The sequence below is a fragment of the Hippocampus bargibanti genome, linkage group LG13, assembly GCF_051943395.1.
Source record: "Hippocampus bargibanti isolate YZ-2025 linkage group LG13, ASM5194339v1, whole genome shotgun sequence".
Lineage (NCBI taxonomy): Eukaryota > Metazoa > Chordata > Actinopteri > Syngnathiformes > Syngnathidae > Hippocampus > Hippocampus bargibanti.
In genome coordinates this window covers 4,721,375-4,743,811 of record NC_142746.1, presented here as the reverse complement: position 1 = coordinate 4,743,811, position 22,437 = coordinate 4,721,375, and the positions used below count along the sequence as shown (strand labels likewise).

The 22,437-nt window shown below is 39.0% G+C and overlaps 1 protein-coding gene across 1 annotated transcript in view; it reads left to right on the top strand.

Moving 5' to 3' along the window:
- The window catches only part of col13a1 (collagen, type XIII, alpha 1), a 60,923-nt gene that overhangs the window by 5,261 nt on the left and 33,225 nt on the right, over nt 1–22,437 (top strand). Inside the window, exons 2-17 of the mRNA XM_089011889.1 lie at nt 1,879–1,914; nt 3,394–3,420; nt 6,656–6,706; nt 8,779–8,814; nt 9,054–9,080; nt 9,294–9,320; nt 10,325–10,351; nt 10,436–10,462; nt 12,498–12,524; nt 14,238–14,309; nt 15,490–15,552; nt 19,833–19,916; nt 20,112–20,153; nt 20,253–20,270; nt 20,384–20,410; nt 20,511–20,555. Of these exons, the coding sequence (XP_088868015.1) occupies nt 1,894–1,914; nt 3,394–3,420; nt 6,656–6,706; nt 8,779–8,814; nt 9,054–9,080; nt 9,294–9,320; nt 10,325–10,351; nt 10,436–10,462; nt 12,498–12,524; nt 14,238–14,309; nt 15,490–15,552; nt 19,833–19,916; nt 20,112–20,153; nt 20,253–20,270; nt 20,384–20,410; nt 20,511–20,555 (621 nt within the window). The 5' untranslated portion in view covers nt 1,879–1,893. The remainder of the gene's footprint in view (nt 1–1,878; nt 1,915–3,393; nt 3,421–6,655; nt 6,707–8,778; nt 8,815–9,053; nt 9,081–9,293; nt 9,321–10,324; nt 10,352–10,435; nt 10,463–12,497; nt 12,525–14,237; nt 14,310–15,489; nt 15,553–19,832; nt 19,917–20,111; nt 20,154–20,252; nt 20,271–20,383; nt 20,411–20,510; nt 20,556–22,437) is intronic.

The window sequence follows — 22,437 nt, the reverse complement described above, 5'->3', positions numbered from 1 at the left end:
AGAGAGAGAGAGAGAGAGAGAGAGAGAGAGAGAGAGAGAGAGAGCGAGCGCGAGAGAGAGCGCGAGAGCGAGCGTGAGAGAGAGAGAGAGAGAGAGAGAGAGAGAGAGAGAGAGAGAGAGAGCGCGAGAGCGAGCGTGAGAGCGAGAGTGAGAGCGAGAGACAGAGAGAGAGAGAGAGGAGAGAGAGAGAGAGAGAGAGAGAGAGAGAGAGAGAGAGAGAGAGAGAGAGAGAGAGAGAGAGAGAGAGAGAGAGAGATGCTCTCACCCCTCAGGTGTTGTTGGTCCCTCATTCAGCTCGGGTCCAGGAAGCTTGAGGGTTCTGCGCAGTATCCATGGGCAGTATCCATGCGCAGTATCCATGCGCAGCATCCATGCTGTTCCAAGCACTGGACCGAGATATCTGATGTCGTTCCCGGGATCTGTTGACACCAATCATCTAGTTTGGGGGTCACTGCTCCGAGTGCTCCGATCATTACAGGCACAACTGTCACATTTACCTTCCAGGCTCTCTCCATCTCCTCTCTGCATCCTTGGTATTTCTGTAGTTTCTTGTGTTCCTTCTTTCTGATGTTTCCATCACTTGGGACTGCTACATCTGCTATAAACGCTTTCCTCTGCCTTTTATCTATGACCACGGTATCTGGTTGGTTGGCCATTACATTCTTTTCAGTCTGTATCTGGAAGGTTCACAATATCTTCTCTTTGTCATTCTCCACTACCTTTAGAGATGTTTCCCATAGTGACCTTAGGATTTCCAGTCCATCCTATTCACAGATGTTTTAGTAGACTATGCCAGTCACCTGGTTATGGCGCTCCATGTAGGCTTTCCCTGACACCAACTTACAGTCTCAGATGCCTCTTTGCACAACCTAAACCTTGGCCCGTATCTGGTGTGGTATGGGCATCTACGGTTCTGTTGCTCAGGACATCCCCCTGAGCAGCTAGGGTGAGTGCCTTTGTGGTTTCCTTTGTCCCTCTCTAGTCATTGATAGGACTTCTTGAGACTTCAGCACCTCATCCTCTGTTCCCCATTGGCAAAGTCTTCAACTGTCATGGAAAGTTGACCCAGGCAAACAATTTCCTGTAATGTCATGAAAAGACTAGAAAAACGTGGAGGAGCAAAGTGGATCATTATTATTCTGAGGGTACCAACATTAAGTAACAAGGATAAATGCCTCAGAGTTGCACTCCAAAACACTTCACTTTAGACTTGGTTGTTTGCCTCAACAGGACAAACACTATAAAAAAAAGAAATGAAAAAAAAATATTTTGTTTTACTTTGATCCTGGCACTCAACATGTTAAAAAATTGTAAGAGAATGGTATGTCTATAACAATCTCTTTTTTTTATTAATCATTTTACAATGATGCATGTAGTTTGACCTGGCATTCATTTTGAGAACATACTGACTGCTCTTTACCACCAGCATGATGTGGCATGGCTCCTTGACCTCTTGTGCAAATCATTTAAACATTTTATTTATTGTGGAATTGATTTCATGGCATTGGGACGAACACAAACTCCCTCCAAAATCAGAATCAGAATCATCTTTATTGCCAAGTATGTAGAACACACAAGGAATTTGTTTCCGGTAGAACACGCTGCACTAGTATCGTCGTCAAAAAAAACTGCTAAGTGGCACTATACACTATACAGTTCCATTTTTGGCTACTGTTGAATGTTGGTAGTTTTTATATTCCCAAATCCTGGGTATTTTTTACTAATTATTTGAATCAAGGTCTATAATACCCAATGTCTCGAGAATGGCTGGAAAAGTGAATTGGCAACTCCAAATGTCATGATATCTATCAAAGTCAAGTCTGTGTTCATGCTAACCTTTATATTGACCCATGCCCCTTCTAAATTTACATTGGTCAGGGTGACAAAGGAAGTATGGGAATTCCTGGAAGAATGGTGAGTTATTTTTGCTATTTTTAGTGTAGTTATTAAAATGTTTCATTGGGCTTTATTTTTATTGCTTGTTTGAAATCCTATTTTTATACGAGAGTAACAATGCCGCGAACTAAACAATAATCTGTGCCAAATCCCAAATGTCTGTGCATACCAAACAAGTGTTGTTTTTTAAATGTGTGGAATACATTATGTATTACATTAGATTAGATTTGAGTAGATTAGATTCCATTAGATTTGATTAGATTACATTAGAGGAGCCTTTATTAGTTTCATATTGGAGAAAGGCCTGGAAGGCAGCCACTCTCGCGACACCATCTTGAAGTAAAAAACAAACAAAATAACAAATAATGTGATGCAACACAAAAAACACAGACAGTCATTCCATCTAAAAAACTTTCTGCACCCTGAATGAAGATCAGTCGCAGCAAGACAGAATATATGTGTGTGAATGAGAGGGATCCAAGTATAAGAGTGATGCTACAAGGAGAAGAGATAAAGAAGGTGGAGGATTTTAAGTACTTGGGGTCAACTGTCCAGAGAGTGTGGAAAAGAGGTGAAGAAGGGCGTCAAGGCAGGCTGGAACGTCTGGAGAAAAATTTCAGGTGTGATGTGTGATAGAAGGGTTTCAGCTAGGATGAAAGGAAATGTGTATAAAACGGTGGTGAGACCAGCCATGATGTTTGGACAGGAGACAGCGGCACTGAAGAAAAGACAGGAAGCAGAGCTGGAGGTAGCAGAGATGAAGATGTTGAGGTTTTCTCTGGGAGTGGCCAGGTTGGATAGGATCAGGAATGAGCACATTAGAGGGACAACTCATATTAGAGGCTTTGGAGACAAAGTCAGAGAGGCCAGACTGAGATGGTTTGGACACGTCCAGAGGAGAGAGAGTGACTACATCAGAAGAATGCTGATGCCTTGAACTGCCAGGCAGGAGACGGAAACGAAGGCCTAAGAGGAGGTTTATGGATGTGGTCAAAGAGGACATGAAGGTCGCTGGTGTGAGAGAAGAGGATGCAAAAAAATGGGTTAGATGGAGGACATTGATTCGCTGTGGTGACCCCTGAAGGGAAAAGCCGAAAGGAAAAGAAGAAGACCAAGGAATTAGTTCTCAGTTCTAAAAAGAATGATGTCCCATGTTGTAGCAGAAATAACACAACAAATCCCAACTTGAATGAATTATTGGACTGTGGCTCCAAAATACTGTATGCATGTATATTTCCAATTTGTGTTTGTCCTAAAATATATCTCCTTAAGTTCAATGGTTCAAAGTGCTTTTGAAACTTTTAGCACTTTCAAGAGAGTCCCAATGCATGAAGCCCAATTCCCCTTCCCCCTCCTCCCAGACTCCCACCATTTCCATCCACTTCTAGTGTTACATTTTTGGCATGCCCCAAACCTTCACCATGTCTATAACCCTGGTTCCTCTTTCTGTATCTTTCTTCATACCTTTTTGCATGTGACTGCTGTGTTTGATCCCAGGGGTTTAAAGGACAAGCAGGTGCAAAGGTAAGTTTAAAGCCATTGGATTTTTTTTCTCCGTCAAATCTTAATGTCATTTGTTAACTTAGATTTGACATCTTGCCATCTGCCGTAAAGTCACTTTTCTCGACTGTCTTATTAGCAAAATTTTGCCAGACTGAAATACTGAAAAAGCAAATGCATTGTCACAAAGTATTGTTGGTGCTGCTGGTCAGAATATTACAGCTGAGTGTGGGTTTGTGTGAACAGTGAGAACATAGATTTGTCTCACAGCCTGACCTCTGGAGGTGAAAAAAAAATCTGCAAATCTTTCCTATCCTGGTAGGATTGCCTGTTCTCTTAAAGGACAACCGACACCATTTTTTTTTGTTTCCTAACTGATATCAGAAAAATGTTTTATAGCATCTAAAATACCCAAAACACGGAGGCTGATATTTTTATTCAAATGCAAAACACCAATAAAAATGAGTTAAAGTGTCCCAAAACTACTTCAAAATGACCTTGGAGAAGGTCCCGCCCCCTTGTTCGTGACGTCACGCCAGGACGTCTTGCCTTGCTCGAGAATCAAAACAACGGCTTCAGATTCGGAGAAGATGCTTTCTTGTTACTCAACCAGTGATGAATATGATTCAAATAGTTCTGAAGAGGAAAGCACAAATGTTTCAAATGAGATTGTCGTGTGTTGTCAAGGGACTTGCTATATTTTCTGTTTTTCTTTGTTGTTTGATTACACAGCTCATTATTTTTAACGTATGTGTTAGCATGATATAATATGTACTTGTTTTGTCTTTATATCCACAAAACTAGGACTGACCTGTATACTCGTGGTTTGGGACATTGAGATTCTTACATGTCCGATTAATAGGCGCAGCTTGGCTCACTTGGAATAATTTAGCTGTCAACTCAGTTACCCGTTCCATTACACACCTCATTCTTTGTAAGGTATGTGTTAGCAAGATAGATATCAGATCGTGACAGTTTAAGGCAATTTAAAATTTGATCATGCTGAAATATGGTAAAACCAGTTTAAGATAAACATACAGTGACTAGTCTCTTCTGTATACAGAAATATATGTCGAGCAGCACAACACAGCCTCATCTTCTGACAAGCTATTCGCCTAACTTTTTGCTGAACTGAATTCATGCAGTTAGTGCGTTATTGTTATTAATGTGACAGGAATTTGGCCAAAATCCATTCAACATTCATTTTGCAATATGAATTTCGATAGTCATTAGGCTTGCAAACATTTACATTTACACTCTTCTCAGGATTAACAGTGCCCAACTTTTTAGGGAAAGACACTGTGTTTCTTCAGCCGTTATCTGTACTTCTTTGAAGGTGTCGACGTTTCGCTTCTCATCCAAGAGGCTTCGTCAGCGAACTAATTATTTTGCTGGTACCTCTGGATCTATATATATATCCCTAATGTCCAAAGGTGGCGGTGCCAGACCTCTGCTTTGATAGGTCCCTGCCCTAAGGTTGGGGGAAGCAGAAGACTATTCCCTGAGGCTACTCCTGATTACCACTATTGCCCTGACTGATTATGGACTATGACTGGCCTGATTGCCCCATTTGCACTGTATCACCTCATCAGCATAACTAAGCCTAATTGGTAACGACCTAAGTGTGTGTTTTAAGCACGATCCAAATTAAACCACACACCACCATGGCGATTTAGTGAAGGGCTTTACTGTTTTATAAAAATATCTCATTTTACTCCCCTTTCAAACTATCTATTTTCTTTCGCTATTTTCTTAAGATTTCAACCTCATTGTCGTCAAATGAGTGGTTGCTAGCTTGTAGGTGCATATGTACTGCAGATTGAGGCCCCTCGATGTTGATAGTCCTTTTTTGAGAATGTGTTTAGTCTCCCCAAGGTATTGCTCTTTACAATCTTCATTTTTACAATGTATTGAATAAACTACATTACTTTGTTTTTCTTTTGGAAGCCTATCTTTTGGGTACACTAATTTTTGTCTTAAAGTGTTTATTGGTTTGAAATAAGTCGGAATCTTGTGTTGCCTAGTGACCCTTTGTAGTTTTTCAGAAACCCCTGCAATGTAAGACTTTGGTGTTGTAAAAACAACAACAACAACAAAAAACTACAAAAAAAAACAAATGGATATTGAGCTTTTCAATGGTTCAAAAATGTTCATTTTCCAGGAAAACCATCTGCAGTTTGGCTCACTGGTAATTCCATGCGGACATGATTGTGTGCACATTCTCAAAGTGGTGTCTGTGTTTTGTTGTGGTTCTGACTTTTGCCTTGTTAAATTCACTCCATACATCACAGGGTAGAATCGCGAGTTACAAGTAACCTAATCGTTCGCACTAGTGTGCCTGTGCTTTATATCGTCACTTGTCTCAGCTACTGAAAGTTGGTTACAGAAGACTGTTTACATCTCCACTGCACTCTATTTTTCCATCATTACCTTTGCCTTTTGGCTCCAAAGTGATAAAATGTGACATTTATTGAAAAACATGACAATATTTACCTTTGATTGATTTGATGATGTAGTATGACCTTATCGTACAGCTGCCTGTGGAAGAAATGAAATTAGGGAAAGTGCTGTGAAAATGAGTTTAAACCGATGGATAGATGTTATTGATCACATTTTCCGGTCGACCCTTATTATTGACCCTTTTTGCACCAGTGATAAACATAAAACATATAAATCACCATGAAGTATAAGTCCCATCTTTGGGGGGAAATGTATTTGATGAAGTCCAACAAAAAGAACAGACATGGCTTCTTTAAGGTCAAATAAAAATTACATTGAGAATAAGAGGCTGAATAAGCGTCTGATATGCTAACATTCGTGTGAATGCTCGTTTGCCTATTTCTGCCCCACAATCGATTGGTGACCTTTTCAGAGCGTAGTCCACCTCTCGGACATAGTCAACTTCAGTTAAGAAGCGGTGTCGGAAATGGATGGATTGTAAAATTTAGGGAAAATTTGATCTCAGTGCAGTTGAAGAATGTGAACCTCACTAAATGAAGATAAACTGATTTGAACCTCGAAACGAGTCAAGTTGCTCACTTTTCATGGAAGATGCATTCTTGGAGTTTATGCGCACATCTGAAGAAGCAAAAAAGGCACACGAAAGTATATAAACTAAGGTTGATGCATGTTAATCAAAACGCGTTGTGGGATTCTGACTGTTGCATAGGACATTTTCTGACTGTCAAGTTATTGGTTTGAAAAATTAACCTCAGTATAGCTTCTCCGTCTTAGCGTGTAACTATGCTTTGTTCTTCAGGGAGCTCCTGGAGAACCAGGTCTGTCAATCATTGGACCAAGAGGACCCCCAGTAAGTGTTGTTCTCTTTTCTATTCAGTTACCAATGCACATTTGTTATGCTTCAAAAATAATACGTCCGAAGAAATTATCTATGTATTATTTACATACATACATACTTACATACAGGGCTGGTGTTTAGTGATGGTAAACTTAAGGATCATGAAGCAATGAGGGTTTCCATCCAAATGGTTCACTTCTAGGCTAAAGCCTCATGAGGCTTCATTTGTTCTATTGTGCCATCGTGTGGAAAATAAATGTCATGACAGAGAGAGTGATTAAAATGCTGCCATGAATTTAATCGGGTGGAAATGTATCAAAGAGGATTAGGGCCAAAGAAGATCAGGGCCAACGAAAAAAACAGTTGGCAAAAGTCGTAGAAGTAGGAATTCTGACTTTAAACTCATAATTCTGAGCTAAAAGTGAGAATCTTTCACATCTTTGCTGCTGTGAAATGTAAATTTATCCACTGTGAGACTAATAAAGGCATATCCAATCCAATCCAATCAGACAGAAACACAAACTGCCTTGGATAGTCATATTGCTATACCTGGACAAATTAGGGATCCGTTATTTCCTGGAAATCGGATAATAGAATTCAGGTTTACGTTGGCTGTACTGGGTTCTTTATTCAAAACTCGGTCAATGGCTAATGATAAAATGATTGTATGTAATTACAGACTGTAAAAACAATAGAATTATTCAAGAGGTTTGACTGCATAATCTGGCCGTGTTTCAAATGAGGCGAAGCAGCAGCGAGACCAATCGGGGGTTAATGTCATTTTTCTAGGCCCCTGCTCAAATTAAATATTCCTGTTGAGATTCAATTATTTTCCAAGTTACTGCATGCTCGTTTTAAGGAGTCGAACACAACATCACCTTTTTCCCTTTTTTCGAGCAAAACCAAAAGTCAAGACCTCCTTAAGTAGAACAGCCATCTGTTTTAATCATTGGTTCTTATTACACTGTATACCTTTGTGTGCCCATTTTTATAATGGTAATAGGCATCCCTAATGAATAACAGTCTACGAAGGAAGTTCCTCACTGTAGGAACCAAGTCCAGAACAAAGAGGGCCAGACATGCACCAACACTTACAAAGTGGTTTACCACAGGGATGAGGATATCATGAGGGAATGACAGTTAAAGCTAATGTGTAGTTTCATGCAAATATTGAAATATGTTTGGCTGATAGGTCTAGCCCAGGCGTGGGGAGCCATTTTGATTAAGAGAGCCATAAAAGTAAAATATTTAGAATTATTTTCAGTTAGAGCCACACACACGCGAGTGCGCGCGCATGCTCAGACACACACACACAGACGCACGTGCGGACACTTTTCAACAAAATGTCAGAATGTATTATTTAAAATAACTTTGTGATAGTACTGACCGTTAACATGAATGGTTTTCCGTTCCTCACGATTGGTAAAAATCTAGCCAAACGATCAGAATGAAAGTCAACTTGCCGGGTCCATACGCAAAGTTACTACTAGCTAGCCTGCACACGGCTCATTAGCTTCCACACTTGCTATCTGCAATATACTTCTCACAGAAGTATATTGATGCTAACGTTAACATAGGGCTTGTTAAAATGTCCCTGACATTCGACTGTTTCATCAATGGTATTGTGTCATTGCAAATTAGAATCAGAACCTTTTCTGTCCACGAAGACGAATCCTCCGGTGCATTCAAGCTGAAGTGTACCCACCATTTTTTTAAGGGCCGTTTGTTTACCTTTTTCAACATGACGGCCAGTATCATCCAATCAAAATTCCGCTTTCCGCCAACCTAGGTCAGTGTCATCCAATCCAAATTGCGCTTTCCGTCAAAAACAGGAAATGAACAGCAAAAAACAAGAATATGTATATAGATTTATCGGCGAGCAAGATGCAATCATCAAAAGTCATCAACAATATGGCTTGCGAGCCATAGGTTCGCGACCCGTGGTCAAGCCCTTGCATTAACTTTTTTTTTTATAAACGGAGGGTTCCATGCCCGATTGTTTTCGTCAGCTTCTATGCTGTGTTTAATTTGAAATTGTAATTTGGAAAGTGAAATCTCCAAGACCAATTTATTTTTCTCTTCAGGGTCAGCCTGGAACAAGAGGATTTCCAGGGTTTCCAGTAAGTTGCACGCATCAAAGAATAATAATAATTTAAACCACGCAAGATACTCTCAATTAAAGTCCACAATGTAGTAATCACTAACATTTCATCCGACACAAAACTGTTTTCAAAATGTATAAATATGAAATGAAACAATATTTTTATATTATATTTCTGTTCTCTTTTACAATATTATATCTAACATGACAACTGTCTTTGACTTTTTCTTTTTTTTTCTTCTTTTTTTTAAATTCCAGGGTCCAATTGGACTGGATGGCAAGCATGTGAGTTTCTTTAAAGTGACATCTGAAGAATGCAAGAATACAATTGCTTATCCAGTGGTAGTTTAAAAACGTTTTTAATGAACACTTGAAATGACTTAATACAGCACATTGATGACTCAATGTATTTAAAATCATATTTTATGCAATGTGTGCAGTGGAAAATGTATTCATTACATTGAAAGCAACATATACCTAATTTTACTGTTCCCATAGGGACTAAATGGGCTCAAGGGTGATGCGGTAAGCATTCTTTAAAGCCGCCTCGGTATTGTTGTTGAATAGCTGTTCTACACTTACTAGTAGATATAAAAGCTTGTACTGTTTTTTTTTTAAAAATCTAAGATGGAATTGCTGTACCCCTGTTAACTTCAATTTTGCACCTTTTCATTTGTTTGTTGGTTTGTTTTTTGTTTTTTTAATGAGAAAAATGAGTGCTAGACCTATCTGATATGATATATCTGATATCTACTCGTATGAAATGTATGTAATGCTATCGTTTATATCCTCACTGTTAAAAAAAACATGTGCATGTTTTCTTTTTCCTTTTTTTCCTTTTAAATTTGTTTGATGTTTCAAAGCACATATGACCCATTCATACATACATACATACATACATACATACATACATACATACATACATACATACAAACATACATACATACATACATACATACATACATACATACATACATACATACATACACACATACATACACACGCACACACTCATGCAGACACGCACGCACACACACACACACACACACACACACACACACACACACACACACACACACACACACACACACACACACACACACACACACACACACACACACACACACATGATTTTATCTCATAATGTGCTCCTTTAATTGTCTTCTTCCGAACATGTTTCAGCGAGACGTTAAATGACATTTGAGAAGCTGTATGGTTAAACTTAGATGTATTATTACTTTCCAAAATTAGCTATGGTGCTGTTGAGCCTGCGAGGTCACACTTTTTGATTGTAATAGACAGGTTGGGTCCCAGACACCCTCCCATTAGTCATGAATCAACAAGTTGCCACACACTGACTGTTCACACCACAGGGCCTGATGGGAAATCATCCTGAAGGGTTTGCTGGTAACACATTTTTTAGAAGGGAGCTAATAGAAGGAATATTTGTTGTTGCTCATTTACTTCATGCTATGATTCAAAACCGAAAGTGAAACCAGATTTAAATGTGATTCGCTGATGTCTTTCAGGGTCAGCGTGGGCCAAAAGGACTCCCTGTAAGTCACTTATTTGTACATACTTAAACATGTTTATTCAGAATAATTGCAAACAAACTAAGCTATGTGTCTTTTCACAATTAGGGAGAGCCAGGACCGAAAGGAGAAAAGGTGAGATTCATAGTGTTTCAAAAAGACATTTTGGAAGAAATTATTATTGAAACAGATGTAATTCAAAACTGTAATGATAATCATCATCAAGTATGCAAACAAGATAATGTCGTTGTTGTTTCTGCTAAAGGCGACGAAAAAAAAGTAGTCGAGTGGTTAGCACATTGACTTCACAGTGCAGAGGTACCAGTTTCAGTTCCAGCTCTGGCACCCCCAACCGTCGCACTGCGACCCTAGTGACCCTAGAGAGGACTAAGCGGTTCAGATAATGGATGGATGGATGCCTGTTTCTGCTTCCCTCAAGTGGTCAATTTTGTCATTTCTGCTTGTCAAGTGACAAGAAAGTGCATATATTAGTTGTGTTAAGTTGTGTAAAGTGCCTATATTTTCCACCCGAATCAATCAATCAATTGCCATCTTTCCAAAATTGTAAATGTTTCGCAAACAACCTCAATTAGTTTTTTTTTTATTACTGTATATATTTTTTTTTAATCCGGAACTATATCTTTCTGTGTTTATTCCACCTATTTTTTGGGAGAAATATGTAAATTGACATACTAATTACAAAATACACCCCATTTTTTCCAGCAATACCGTATAGCCAGCTAGCCACAAGACTCTGCGTTTTCCCATGTTTTGATGGAAGTCATGGAAGGAACCAGACAACATTTGTCCATTCAAAATTCTTGTGTAATCATTAGATTAGATTAACCTTTATTATTCCCACAGTGGAGGAAATCACAATTCATTGCAGCAAAGTTATGAAAGGAAGAGTTATTTGATGTTTTTATAGTTTCAAGCTTCAAGTGGACATGAGTAGAGCTGTGCAAATAAATTTCGGTGAAAATGGATCAATTTCAAACAGTAGCGGACAGCAGAATTTGACAAAGCAAACCAGGAAAAAAAAATATTACAATGCATGTCTCCTGTCTCCTGAATCAAATGGAAAAGCAGTCGGCCCACATCCATAAAAATTAGCCACATTAAGAAGCATTGGATGTAATCATAAAAAAAAAACATTAACTCACTGCCCGGTGAATTCCAGTGCTGACATCATGTGTACGTTTAGAACTATGTAGCAATATTTAGGTCAATAAAATGTAACTTTAATACAATTTAAAAAATGGACACCTAACGAATTGGTCTCATGCTGTGTGTGTTTGTGTGTGTGTGTGTGTGTGTGTGTGTGTGTGTGTGTGTGTGTGTGTGTGTGTGTGTGTGTGTGTGTGTGTGTGTGTGTGTGTGTGTGCGTGTGTGTGTGTGTGTGTGTGTGTGTGTGTGTGTGTGTGTGTGTGTGTGTGTGTGTGTGTGTGTGTGTTTGTATGACTAGTCTTGTGACGACCACTAACATTTTATACCATACGCAGTGAGGACATTTTTGACCAGTGAGGACCTGTTGGCCGGTCCTCACAAGTTTTTCATTCTAAAGGCTTCTAGGGAAGGGTCTATATATGCATCTGTTAAAGTTTCAGAAAGGTCCTCACAAATTCACCCAAAATGTTTTTTGTGTGTGTGTATTTTCATTTCACTTGAATACACACACTTTTTACTCACTGTGTGTGTTTATGTGTGTGTGTGTGTGTGCGCATAGTTAATGAGAGGAAAACGTTCATACCACAAATAGTAAATCGATATTTTCACCAAATTCACTACAGGAGTGAGGACTTTTAATGTACTCTTTCAGAAACCTCACTCCTGCTGTTATTTCAGTTTCAAGTCCACTTTTTATTTCCTTGTTTTTAAAGAAGTTGAAGTGGGACATGGGGTGACATTTAGTCTTCAAATGTAACACTAGTTCTTCTCTAAACTTATCAGCAACGGTGGTCCTCACTCCTTATCTGGAGTTATCCGGACCTCACAAAACCTTTGAAACAGGAATGCGTGTGTGTGTGTGTGTTTCAAACATTCATGTAAGTCCAGTTGCTGCAGTATATTTTCCCAGCTGCATATAAAGCCTAATGAACTGATTACTACTGTATATGTGTGCATACATATGTTGAAGCTGTCGTGTTGAAACCTATTCTATTCTCTCCAGGGCGTCTGCGGCGACTACGCACATCGGGTAAGAAAGCATCACATTCAAATTTATGACAGTAAAACAATCATGCACAGCCGTTAGAGTGACTTTAAATCAATTCCACAGCTGGTAATATTTACCCGTTACAAGATGAAGAGTTGTGAATAGAAATGCCAAAGCAGAAAATTTCCTTTGAAAGAGGCGGAAGTCAACAGAAGCTGGATATAGAAATGACAAGTAGCTCAGTGTAACATATGCAAGTAGTTCTGCAGTTAAAATTTGGCTCTCCGTCTCTTGGGTTTCACTCCTTGAGAAAAAACAAAGCAATTACTAGCAGTCTGCTGGAACATATAGCTGGACATGATAAGGCCCTGTGTGAGAGTGTGCCAAGAAAAATATTTCTGTGTAGAGGGGGTTTTGAGGCCATTGAGTCTGGAGGTGAAGTATTTCCTTGTAAAAGAAATGAGTCTAATGACATTTAAGTGTTTTGCTTTATAACTAAACTGTCACCACATTTGACAGTTTTGGTACAGCCTCATGATAACTATACAGAAATCTGAGAACATGTAAAGTTTCTTGTCATTTGCCTCCTTCGTAACAAAAACAGACTAAACCCTGCCGGAGGAAAAAGTGCACCATTGGTAGCAATGCCCGGAGTAGTTAACGAGCCGTTTCATGTTTCCTAATGTCACATAATGTGATTTTGAAGCCCCGTTTTCAGCAAACGGCACAATCTGGTCCAGATCATTGCGGTTTGTGTGGTGTGCATTGCAGAGGGAAAAATGACACACCACTGTAAAGAAGGAAACAAGGAAAGATGAAAATGTTTCTTCAGCCGTCATCTGAAGGTGTTGGACATTTCGCTTCTCATCCAAGAGGCTTCGTCAGCGAACTAAAATTTTGCTGTGAGCTCTGGCCCTATATATATCCCTACTGTCCAGAGGTGGCAGTGCGAGACCTCTGCTATGATAGGTCCATGCTCTAAGGTTGCGGGGAGCAGAGTACTATTTCCTGAGGCTACACTGATTACTTCTATAGTAAAATAGAAGTAATCAGGGCAGCCTCAGGGAATAATCTTCTGCTCCCACCAACCTTAGAGCCAGGACCTATAAAAGCAGAGGTCTGGCACCGCCACCTCTGGACAGTAGCGATATATTTATACCATCAATCCTGGACTATAAGCCGCTACTTTTTTTCCCAAACTTTCAACCCTGCGGCTATTTCAGTGATGCGGCCAATTTATGTCATTTTCTAATGTTTTAATGTGGGCACATGCGGCTGATATACAGGTGCGGCTTGTGTATGTACAACATCGGTTTTCCTCTAAAAAATGTAGTGGGTGAGGCTGATAATCAGGTGCGCTCCAAAATCCGGAAATTACGGTATAGCAGGCCAGGGCTACCAGCAAAATTTCCGTTCGCTGACGAAGCCTCTTGGATGAGAAGCGAAACGTCCGACACCTTCAAAGAAGTACAGATGACGGCTGAAGAAAGCTTTTCATCGATGGACTATTCCTGTAAGAATGAGAGCATTCATTGAAACAGGCTTGAATCGCAATGAGTATGCGAACACGCCTGCAAACCTTGGCAAAATAGGGGTGATGAATTGAGATTACACACACTTTTCTAGCAACTTGGAATGGTTTAATTTCATCTGTCATCGAGATCGAGAGCTCAAGGCAAATTCCCCTCTATCTTTTGGCTAATGGTTTGCTCTCAACGTTGCTTGCACTGACGGAAGCGACCACTTCTCCGGCAGAGTCTATTTGTGCAGGATCTTCCCTTGAAAACCTTGGCTGCCTTGCGTTCCAGTCAACCGCTGATGTTGAAGGTTTGTGGGTGGCCACAAACACCTTGATGGACAACATGTTTGGGTGGATGAGGGGGAAAGTCACCAAGTCGTGCCGCAAAGAGAGACATTGCCTTCAAAAACAAGACACTCATCAAACATTTTGCCACCAAAATAAGCACCTATCGATCTTCCAGCCATCAATTCTATGCATCGCTTCTGCTTATCCGAACACATGTATTTAAGCATGTATTTTATCTTGGATATACCAGATAGGATGAATAAGGAAGGTATGTATGTGTACGTAGTACATGTGCCAATTCCAAAATGTGTTTGTGTTTTTTATATTGAAATTCTGGGGTAGAAAGCGGCAAATGGTTCGTGCTAAAACAACTTACCTACATTGACCCCCATTCAACTTCCATGTAGTATATATTTCCATCGACACTGTATTATTTATGATATCATAAGTATTCGATATTGAAGTCATGTGTGACGAAACTCAGAGAGAGAAAAAATACTCTAAGGTTATCGAATAAGTGTTTTGGAAATATGTACTTTCTGATCTGCAAAATGTAGGTACGTTGCACACAATACTATTTCCTTGGGTGTCAGGCAGACAAATGAATTTATCAGTGAGATCACTTTTTTTAACTGCCTTCTCAACTTGTAATTGATGCTGATCTCAACAGAAGCGACGTATTGTACAGCCCTGTGCTGGACAGTTGGCCACAGTAAGTCTGGATATGCACTGTAACCATACTATCGTACTCTCTTTGGGGCAAGACTTCAGCGCAACTGATCATTGCTGAACTGCAATCTAGGGGCCTGGCTCTTTCAAGGTGGCTGTCAAAAAGATGTCCTTGAGAAGGAATGTCCAATGATTTATAGGCAATCAATCTATGAACACTCTGGAAATAAATATGCTTTTAAAATTGCCTATATGTACTAGAGCATCAAGGACATTGTGTGTCGAAGGCCCCTATAACCATCCCAGGCCCAGAGATTGCTGTGACTTTCGACTTTTGACCCTATTTAGTTTTTCTCCCTTTTTTTCCTTGCTTTTCACTGTCATGTTATTTTGTATGTCTCTCCTTCCTTTATCCTTCCTCCCTGCCTTCTACCTCTTGCTCTTTCTTTCCTGTGGCCTCCTGGCGGCATTTGCCCCGTGACCCTTTTTGGCACCTTGGGCCACCTGTGTAATGTGACTACCCCTTGGCAGATGTTGCCTATCGCCGTGCGCAACATGCCCTCAATAAGCCCTCTAATCCTAAAACGCCTCAAGGTACAATTCTTTTTTTCCCGACACTTATCCCTCCCTCTCTGTTCTGCCAATGCAAACCGTCCGTCCGCAATCGTCGCTGAATCCTCCCGCTTTTGCTTTTGCAATTAACTGTTGAACTGTTTTGAAGGCCAAATGTCTTTTCTGTCCTGAGTTTTTCCAAAAGTATGAATTCATACAAGCAATCAATTTTTTTCTCGTATTCTAGCACTGTCCTCATGATGGCCGCGGATTAATTGGAGTCTTGCCCGGCTGATTTTGTACATACGAGCGGTTAACTCATTGCCAGCAGATGTTATCCAATCAGAAAAAAAAACATTTGATTGGCCACAAAAGTTCAGAGAAAATTCACAAGGATACTGGATTAATGATGGCCTGGAATCGACGAAGGTATACAAAGGACAGTTTTCATTAACCAGCACACTAAATGTCCAACTACCATCAAACTGACAAATGACAAACTGACAAATGAATTCAAATAGTACTGAAAAGACAATTAAAGTCATAGACATCTCTTCTTTTTTTGTACATAAAGAAAGCAATTCACTTTTTGCAACTGACACTTGGTCAAATTATCTGAAAGCCATGGATCAAACTACCTTTAGACACAAAGTGACATGCAAGAGAAAGTGAGGTGCACAATTGAGAATGCTAAACTAACTATTTTGATGCTCTTAAAAAGTATGATACAGTCATGGCAGTATATCTTGAAAAAAGACAAAGAAAATAAATACAAAAATATGACAATGATTAAAAAAAGAGGTGTTTTCTGTGGGTGAGCAGCGGGAGCCACATGCGCCTGCGTTAACTCAACCCGGAAGTAACTCAAATTGATAGAAAGCTAGCTAGATAGCTAGATAGCTAATACATAGTTAGCTAGATAGCCGGCCAGGGAGCTAGATAGCAAATAGCTAGCTAGCGAGAAGCCAGCTAGATAGCTGGATAGCGAGGTAAATCTTTTCCTTTTTGACTGAAAAAAAAACCAACAACCATGTATAGAAAGGCGTTTTTGGTAAGATAATGCCCTCAAACGACGCACCACTCTTAGCTGCTATACGTGAAAGACATATACATAGGAACATCAGCAATAGTATAATATATGTAATAGTGTAATATCCTTTGTGAAATCGTAATTTTGTGACATTTATTTCAAACAGACACGTCACCAGACAATAATTCAAATTCTAATAAAACTCAACTCAATTGTATATATAGAGCACTTTTAAAACAGCTACCACAAAGTAGCAACGATCATATGCACAACAATAAAACAATAAACCAGTCACAAAGATGATAGAAAGCACAAGGAAGTACAACTAAGACCAATTCTGAGTCATGCTGAGTCAAATGCCAAAGAATACAAATGAGATTTGAGGTGAGTTTTAAAGATGGGCAGCGAAGGGGGCTTGCCATAGGGTCAGTAGGAGGTCATTCCAGTGAGAGGTACCGGCAATGGAAAAGGCTCAATCCCCTCTGAGCCTCTGTTTAGTTCTTGGTGCTTCTCGTTTTGAGACGCCAGGCAAGTATGTAAGGGCAATGTATGTAGTTTACAAATGCAGTTGGGGCTGTAATTATTTTTTAAAAATCACATCATGTGTTTTAAAATGCAAAATAATTGGTTCCTCACTTTCACAATATTGTTTTGTCATGATAGTAATCAAATTTTATCTGAACGCTTAGCTAATTTCTTTGAGTTTTGTCAGCACATAAGGGTGTACATACAATCCTAAAAAGAAGCACCACAGTCATACATCATAAAAGGCCTCATTGTGTTATGATGGTCAGGGAAGGCTGAAAATAATTTGTTTGATGTGGATTTTCTGTATGATCTTACAATAGAATGTGCATTCATCTCAAATCAAAGCATTGTAATTACTGAAGGAAAGCCATTATTTTTTGCTTAGACCAAAAGGCTGTTTAAACAGGCTCATTCATTAAAAAAAGTATATGTACTTTGGAGTACTATATATTTTGCATGCTCTGCAAACAACACAAAACAGAATCACAAGACCTTATTGGTCCACTTTTTTGCCTGCGCCATTTGGATAGTTAGTGTTATGCTTGACCCTAGTGCAAGTGACTACCATGGCCAAAATGACAATTAATGATGCAGATAATACTCAGGCGCCAGGTGGAATCCTTATGCCAACACAATCACTACTTGTTCAGGGTCCCCAATAATAGCCTAATAACATGATTCGTTGTCCACTGTGGTGGTCCATGTCCCTGCAAGGATTAAAGACCGCAATCCATTTCCAACGATTCAAAAATGCGTAGAAAAAAAACACCACCACATGTGGACTGAACATTAGTGTAGGTTTATGAAAACACTATTAATTTGGCCAACTTCTGACATTGGAGGTTTGGGTCCAACGCCAACGATAATGCAGTGCTCATGCAGCCCATCACAGAAACGTAAATGGATCTTGCTTAATGTGTGTTATCTCTTCACAAAGTTGTAAAAACACATCATTTTTACATATTATGAGCAATAAATAAAGCAAATCAGCCACATAGCATTGATTATTGAGTACAAACTGAAAGTTTTGTATACTCTTTTGTCATTCAGTGTGTCCTTTCATAATGGAGTCCACTGAAGGCAGAAATTGAGTGCCGTGCGCTGCTTCCGACATTAAATGAGGTCAACAAAACATCAGCAAACAATGATTTAAGTCAGTGGTGTCTAAACTTTTTGCCGAGGGAAGGGGGCCAGATTTGGAGTGTGAAAAATATGGGGGGGCAACTTTATATTCTCTACATACAGTGAAACCTCAGTTTACGAACTTAATTTGTTCCCAGAAAGTGTGTGTAAGGCGAAAAGTGTGTCTCCTGAAAAAATATTTCCGATGGGAAACCATTAAAATGAGAATAATCCGTTCCCAGGTCTCCATAAAACATAATTTTCTACTAAATAAGCCTTAAAACTACATAAAATATACCTTCTTTTATGTATAATAAATGTTATATTGTAATGTAATGAAAGACATCAACTGTACTGTATAATAAATTTGTTTTTTTACCTTTGTGATGGTCATTGATGGCTTGATGGAATGGAGTGGGAGGAGGTGGGAAGGAGGGAGTTACTGTTTGGAAGTAGAGTCACATTCCATAAGGACTGTAGGAAGGAGGGTTAGCCTATCTTTCATAGGCTTATATCTTTCATAGGCTTCCAAAAAAAGGCATACACTCCATTGAGGTTTTTCATGACGATTGTACCAAATTAGGCACATTATCTTTTTTTATGATTGGAAAACAATAGAAAAATGAAGCTAGTCGTATGTTATTATATCCATGAATGACCATAAAAATTGAACCTATTTTTTTTTTACGAGAGAATAATTCAGGGAGTAAAGGGTTAATAAGTGGCATATAAAATGTTCAACAGAGTGAAGTTGCAGTTGCAACCAATCCAGTAGAAATGCTTTCAATTGCTCTGCCACATACTGCAAGTTACCAACTAAGCTTGAAATTTCTCCACACAAATTTGAACTGTCACTGTCTTAAAGCACACAGTTGCATTTTAGGACAGCATAATATTAATAATAATACATTTCATTTATAAGCGCCTTTCAAAACTCTCAAGGTCACTTTACAGTCAAAGGATAAGCTTTTCTGCGAGTGAGTAGCGGCAGCCACACGCACCAGCGTTCACTCAACCCGGAAGTAACTCGAATAGATAGAAAGCTAGCTAGCTAGCTAGCTAACAGATACAGTAATAATAATAATAATAATAATAATAATAATAATAATATATTTCATTTATAAGCACCTTTCAAAACTGTCAAGGTCACTTAACAGTCACAGGATACAGTCGCTGATAGATAGTATATCCCTCTTCCACGACATATCTATTAGTTATCTAGCTGGTTAGATATCTAATTGTCATTTGGCTTGCTATCTATCTAGCCAGCCATATAGCTATCCGTCTAGCTAGCTATCAGCCATATAGCCATCCATCTAGGTAGCTATCTATTATTTATCTTATTAGCTACCTATTAGCCAGCCAGCCCACCTTCCATCTATCTGAGTCACACGTTTTCCATTCAATTTGTGTTCATCGCCCCAAAACCGACAAGTGCGTCTCAAAATTGTAATATTTTAACGCCAAGGACAAGAATGGACCTTAAGTCTGCCTTCATTAACCGCTTGCTCTGCACCCCAGCTGACCTAACAATGTGCAAACCCTTAGTGTAAGATTTATGTTGTCTTTCAAACTCTTACTGACATGGCCAATGTGACAAGACCCCCTCTACAATGACGGGTTGTAACTCAATGCCTCTCAGCAGGGCGAGCAAGGACCCCCGGGACCACCAGGGCCTCCCGGTCTACCAGGGAACCCAGGTCTGAATGGTGCCAGCGGCTCACCGGTAAATAGAAAATACAAATCTCAGCAAAAAAAAGAACATACATTTTCTTTGTTGTTATGAAGTTTATTTGAGCCTGTAATATTATCTTAACATTAAATGTGGCATTGATACTGTGTATGATTACCCCAATCGAACAATAAAAAATGAACAGGATACAAGATATACCTGTATATCTAATTATTTATTCGCCTTCAGGGTAAGCCTGGAGAACCAGGAAAACCTGGAAAAGACCCAAGGGTGAGCTTTGATTCAGTCTCTTTTTCCGCACTGTTTTTTTCTCATGCAAACCTTTGTTCATGTGACACTAACTATCAAATATGTGTACTTATTCTACAGCTCTTACAAGGATTGAAGGTAAAAAAATGCAACATTTTTGTTCATATGTTGATGACTGAATTATGGGCAAGTCACTTAAACCACATATTGTTAGGCACTACCATTGCTTTAATTTAATATTCATTTTCCAGGGTGAGCCAGGTTTACCAGGACAGAAGGTGAGTTCTTTTTGTATTTTGTATTTATGTGCATACATCTCTTTTTGACAAAATGAAAACAAATGGGTGCTTTATGTCCTGCATCGGTGCTTCCTCACAGGGTGACCGAGGTGATGTTGGTTCAACAGGTCCCAAAGGCCCAAAGGTACACAGATCTCAGACCTTACTTATTCTTAACACATTTCAAACACTAGGACTCTTGTCAGACATCATTAAATGTGCAAGTGTGCAGGAAATTATCTGTCCATTATTTCTCTCTCTCTCTCTCTCTCTCTCTCTCTCTCTCTCTCTCTCTCTCTCTCTCTCTCTCTCTCTCTCTCTCTCTCTCTCTCTCTCTCTTTTTCTTTCTTTCTGTCATTGTCTGATCTATGTCTAATTCCACTTCTTATTTCGGTTAGTCTGGTTTTGAGGTATGAATCGAGTGACTATCAGAAATAGAAGCAAAACCGAGCCAATCTCTCGAGTCTCCTATGAAAACTATGATTTTATTGACCTATCCCTTTCTCAGTGAGATGAATGGAAGAGGGGGGTGTGAGCAGAGAGAGGGGAGACGTAAAATAACAGCCAGACCAGTATGTATAATGTGCTAGCATACTTTATTCCTGCACAGTTGGTTGACATCCATCTTGAAATGTGTTTAATTGCTGTGTTTGAATTTACATCTGTGGATCTCCTTATTTAAACAGACTTGTTTTAAAAACAAAAAAGACCAAAAATCATTCTGCTGTATAGTCAGACAGTGCCTTCATCATATTTTATGATTTCGTCCTCGCTAGCGATCGAATTGCTATTTATTTGCTATATATTAGCTATCTAGCTAGCTATGTATTAATTATCTATTAGTTAGCTAGCTAACTTTCTATCTATTTGAATTATTCCGGGTTGACTAAACGCTGGCTCGTTTTGCTATCTATTAGCTATGTAGCTAGCTAGCCATCTATTTGCTATCTATTAGCTATCTAGTTAGCTATCTATTAGTTATCTATTAGGTAGCTAGCTAACTTCCTATATATTTGAGTAATTTTGGGTTGAGTACTGGTGCATGTGGGTGCCGCTGCTTACCCACAGAAAAACGGATCCTGTGACTGTAAATTGACCTTGAGAGTTTTGAAAGGCGCTTAGAAATGAAATGTATTATTATTATTATTATTATTATTATTAATAATATTCTGCCATGAATATAGATTCAAACGCACCAAAAAACCCAGGCGAAACTGCCTCTAGTTCAACCATGATAACAGAAGGAATGTATTTTGGTGTTTTAACTACCTAACTTCCTATCTATTTGAGTAATTTTGGGTTGAGTGAACGCTGGCGCATGTGGCTACCGCTGCTTACCCACAGAAAAACATATCCTGTGACTGTAAATTCGCCTTGAGAATTTTGAAAGGTGCTTAGAAATGAAATGTATTATTATTATTATTATTATTATTATTATTATTATTATTAATAATAATAATATTCTGCCATGAATATAGATTCAAACGCACCAAAAAACCCAGGTGAAACTGCCTCTAGTTCAACCATGATAACAGAAGGAATGTATTTTGGTGTTTTAACTCCAAAGAAAACTTGTCATTTACCCATGCAATCAGTCTTGCAACATGGAAACAAAACGGTTTTACAAGTGATTTATTGCGGTGATACATTAATTACATAAAGCTTGAATATGTGATATAATATAACAAAGCGAAGATTAGTATACTCTCGCTTGTCTTGAAATTGTGACAAAATACTGTCCAGCTGGATGATCATGCAATGTTCCACTTCAATCGGTCATTTGTTTCAGAGTGGAGTGTGCCATTGCTCACACATGCAGTTTTGAGTGTACATTGCTCTCTGTTGATGAGAAGGTTTCTTCAGTCGTCATCTGTACTAGACGTATTGCTCTCTGTTCTGCACAAAGTTATGTGATTAATAATTAGACCACATTCTTTACACTTAATCTGATCTACTCGATTTTTAATCTTTGTATTGGATGATTTTTCTGGCACTTGAACGACATGCATTTTCCCCTCTCTTTTCTG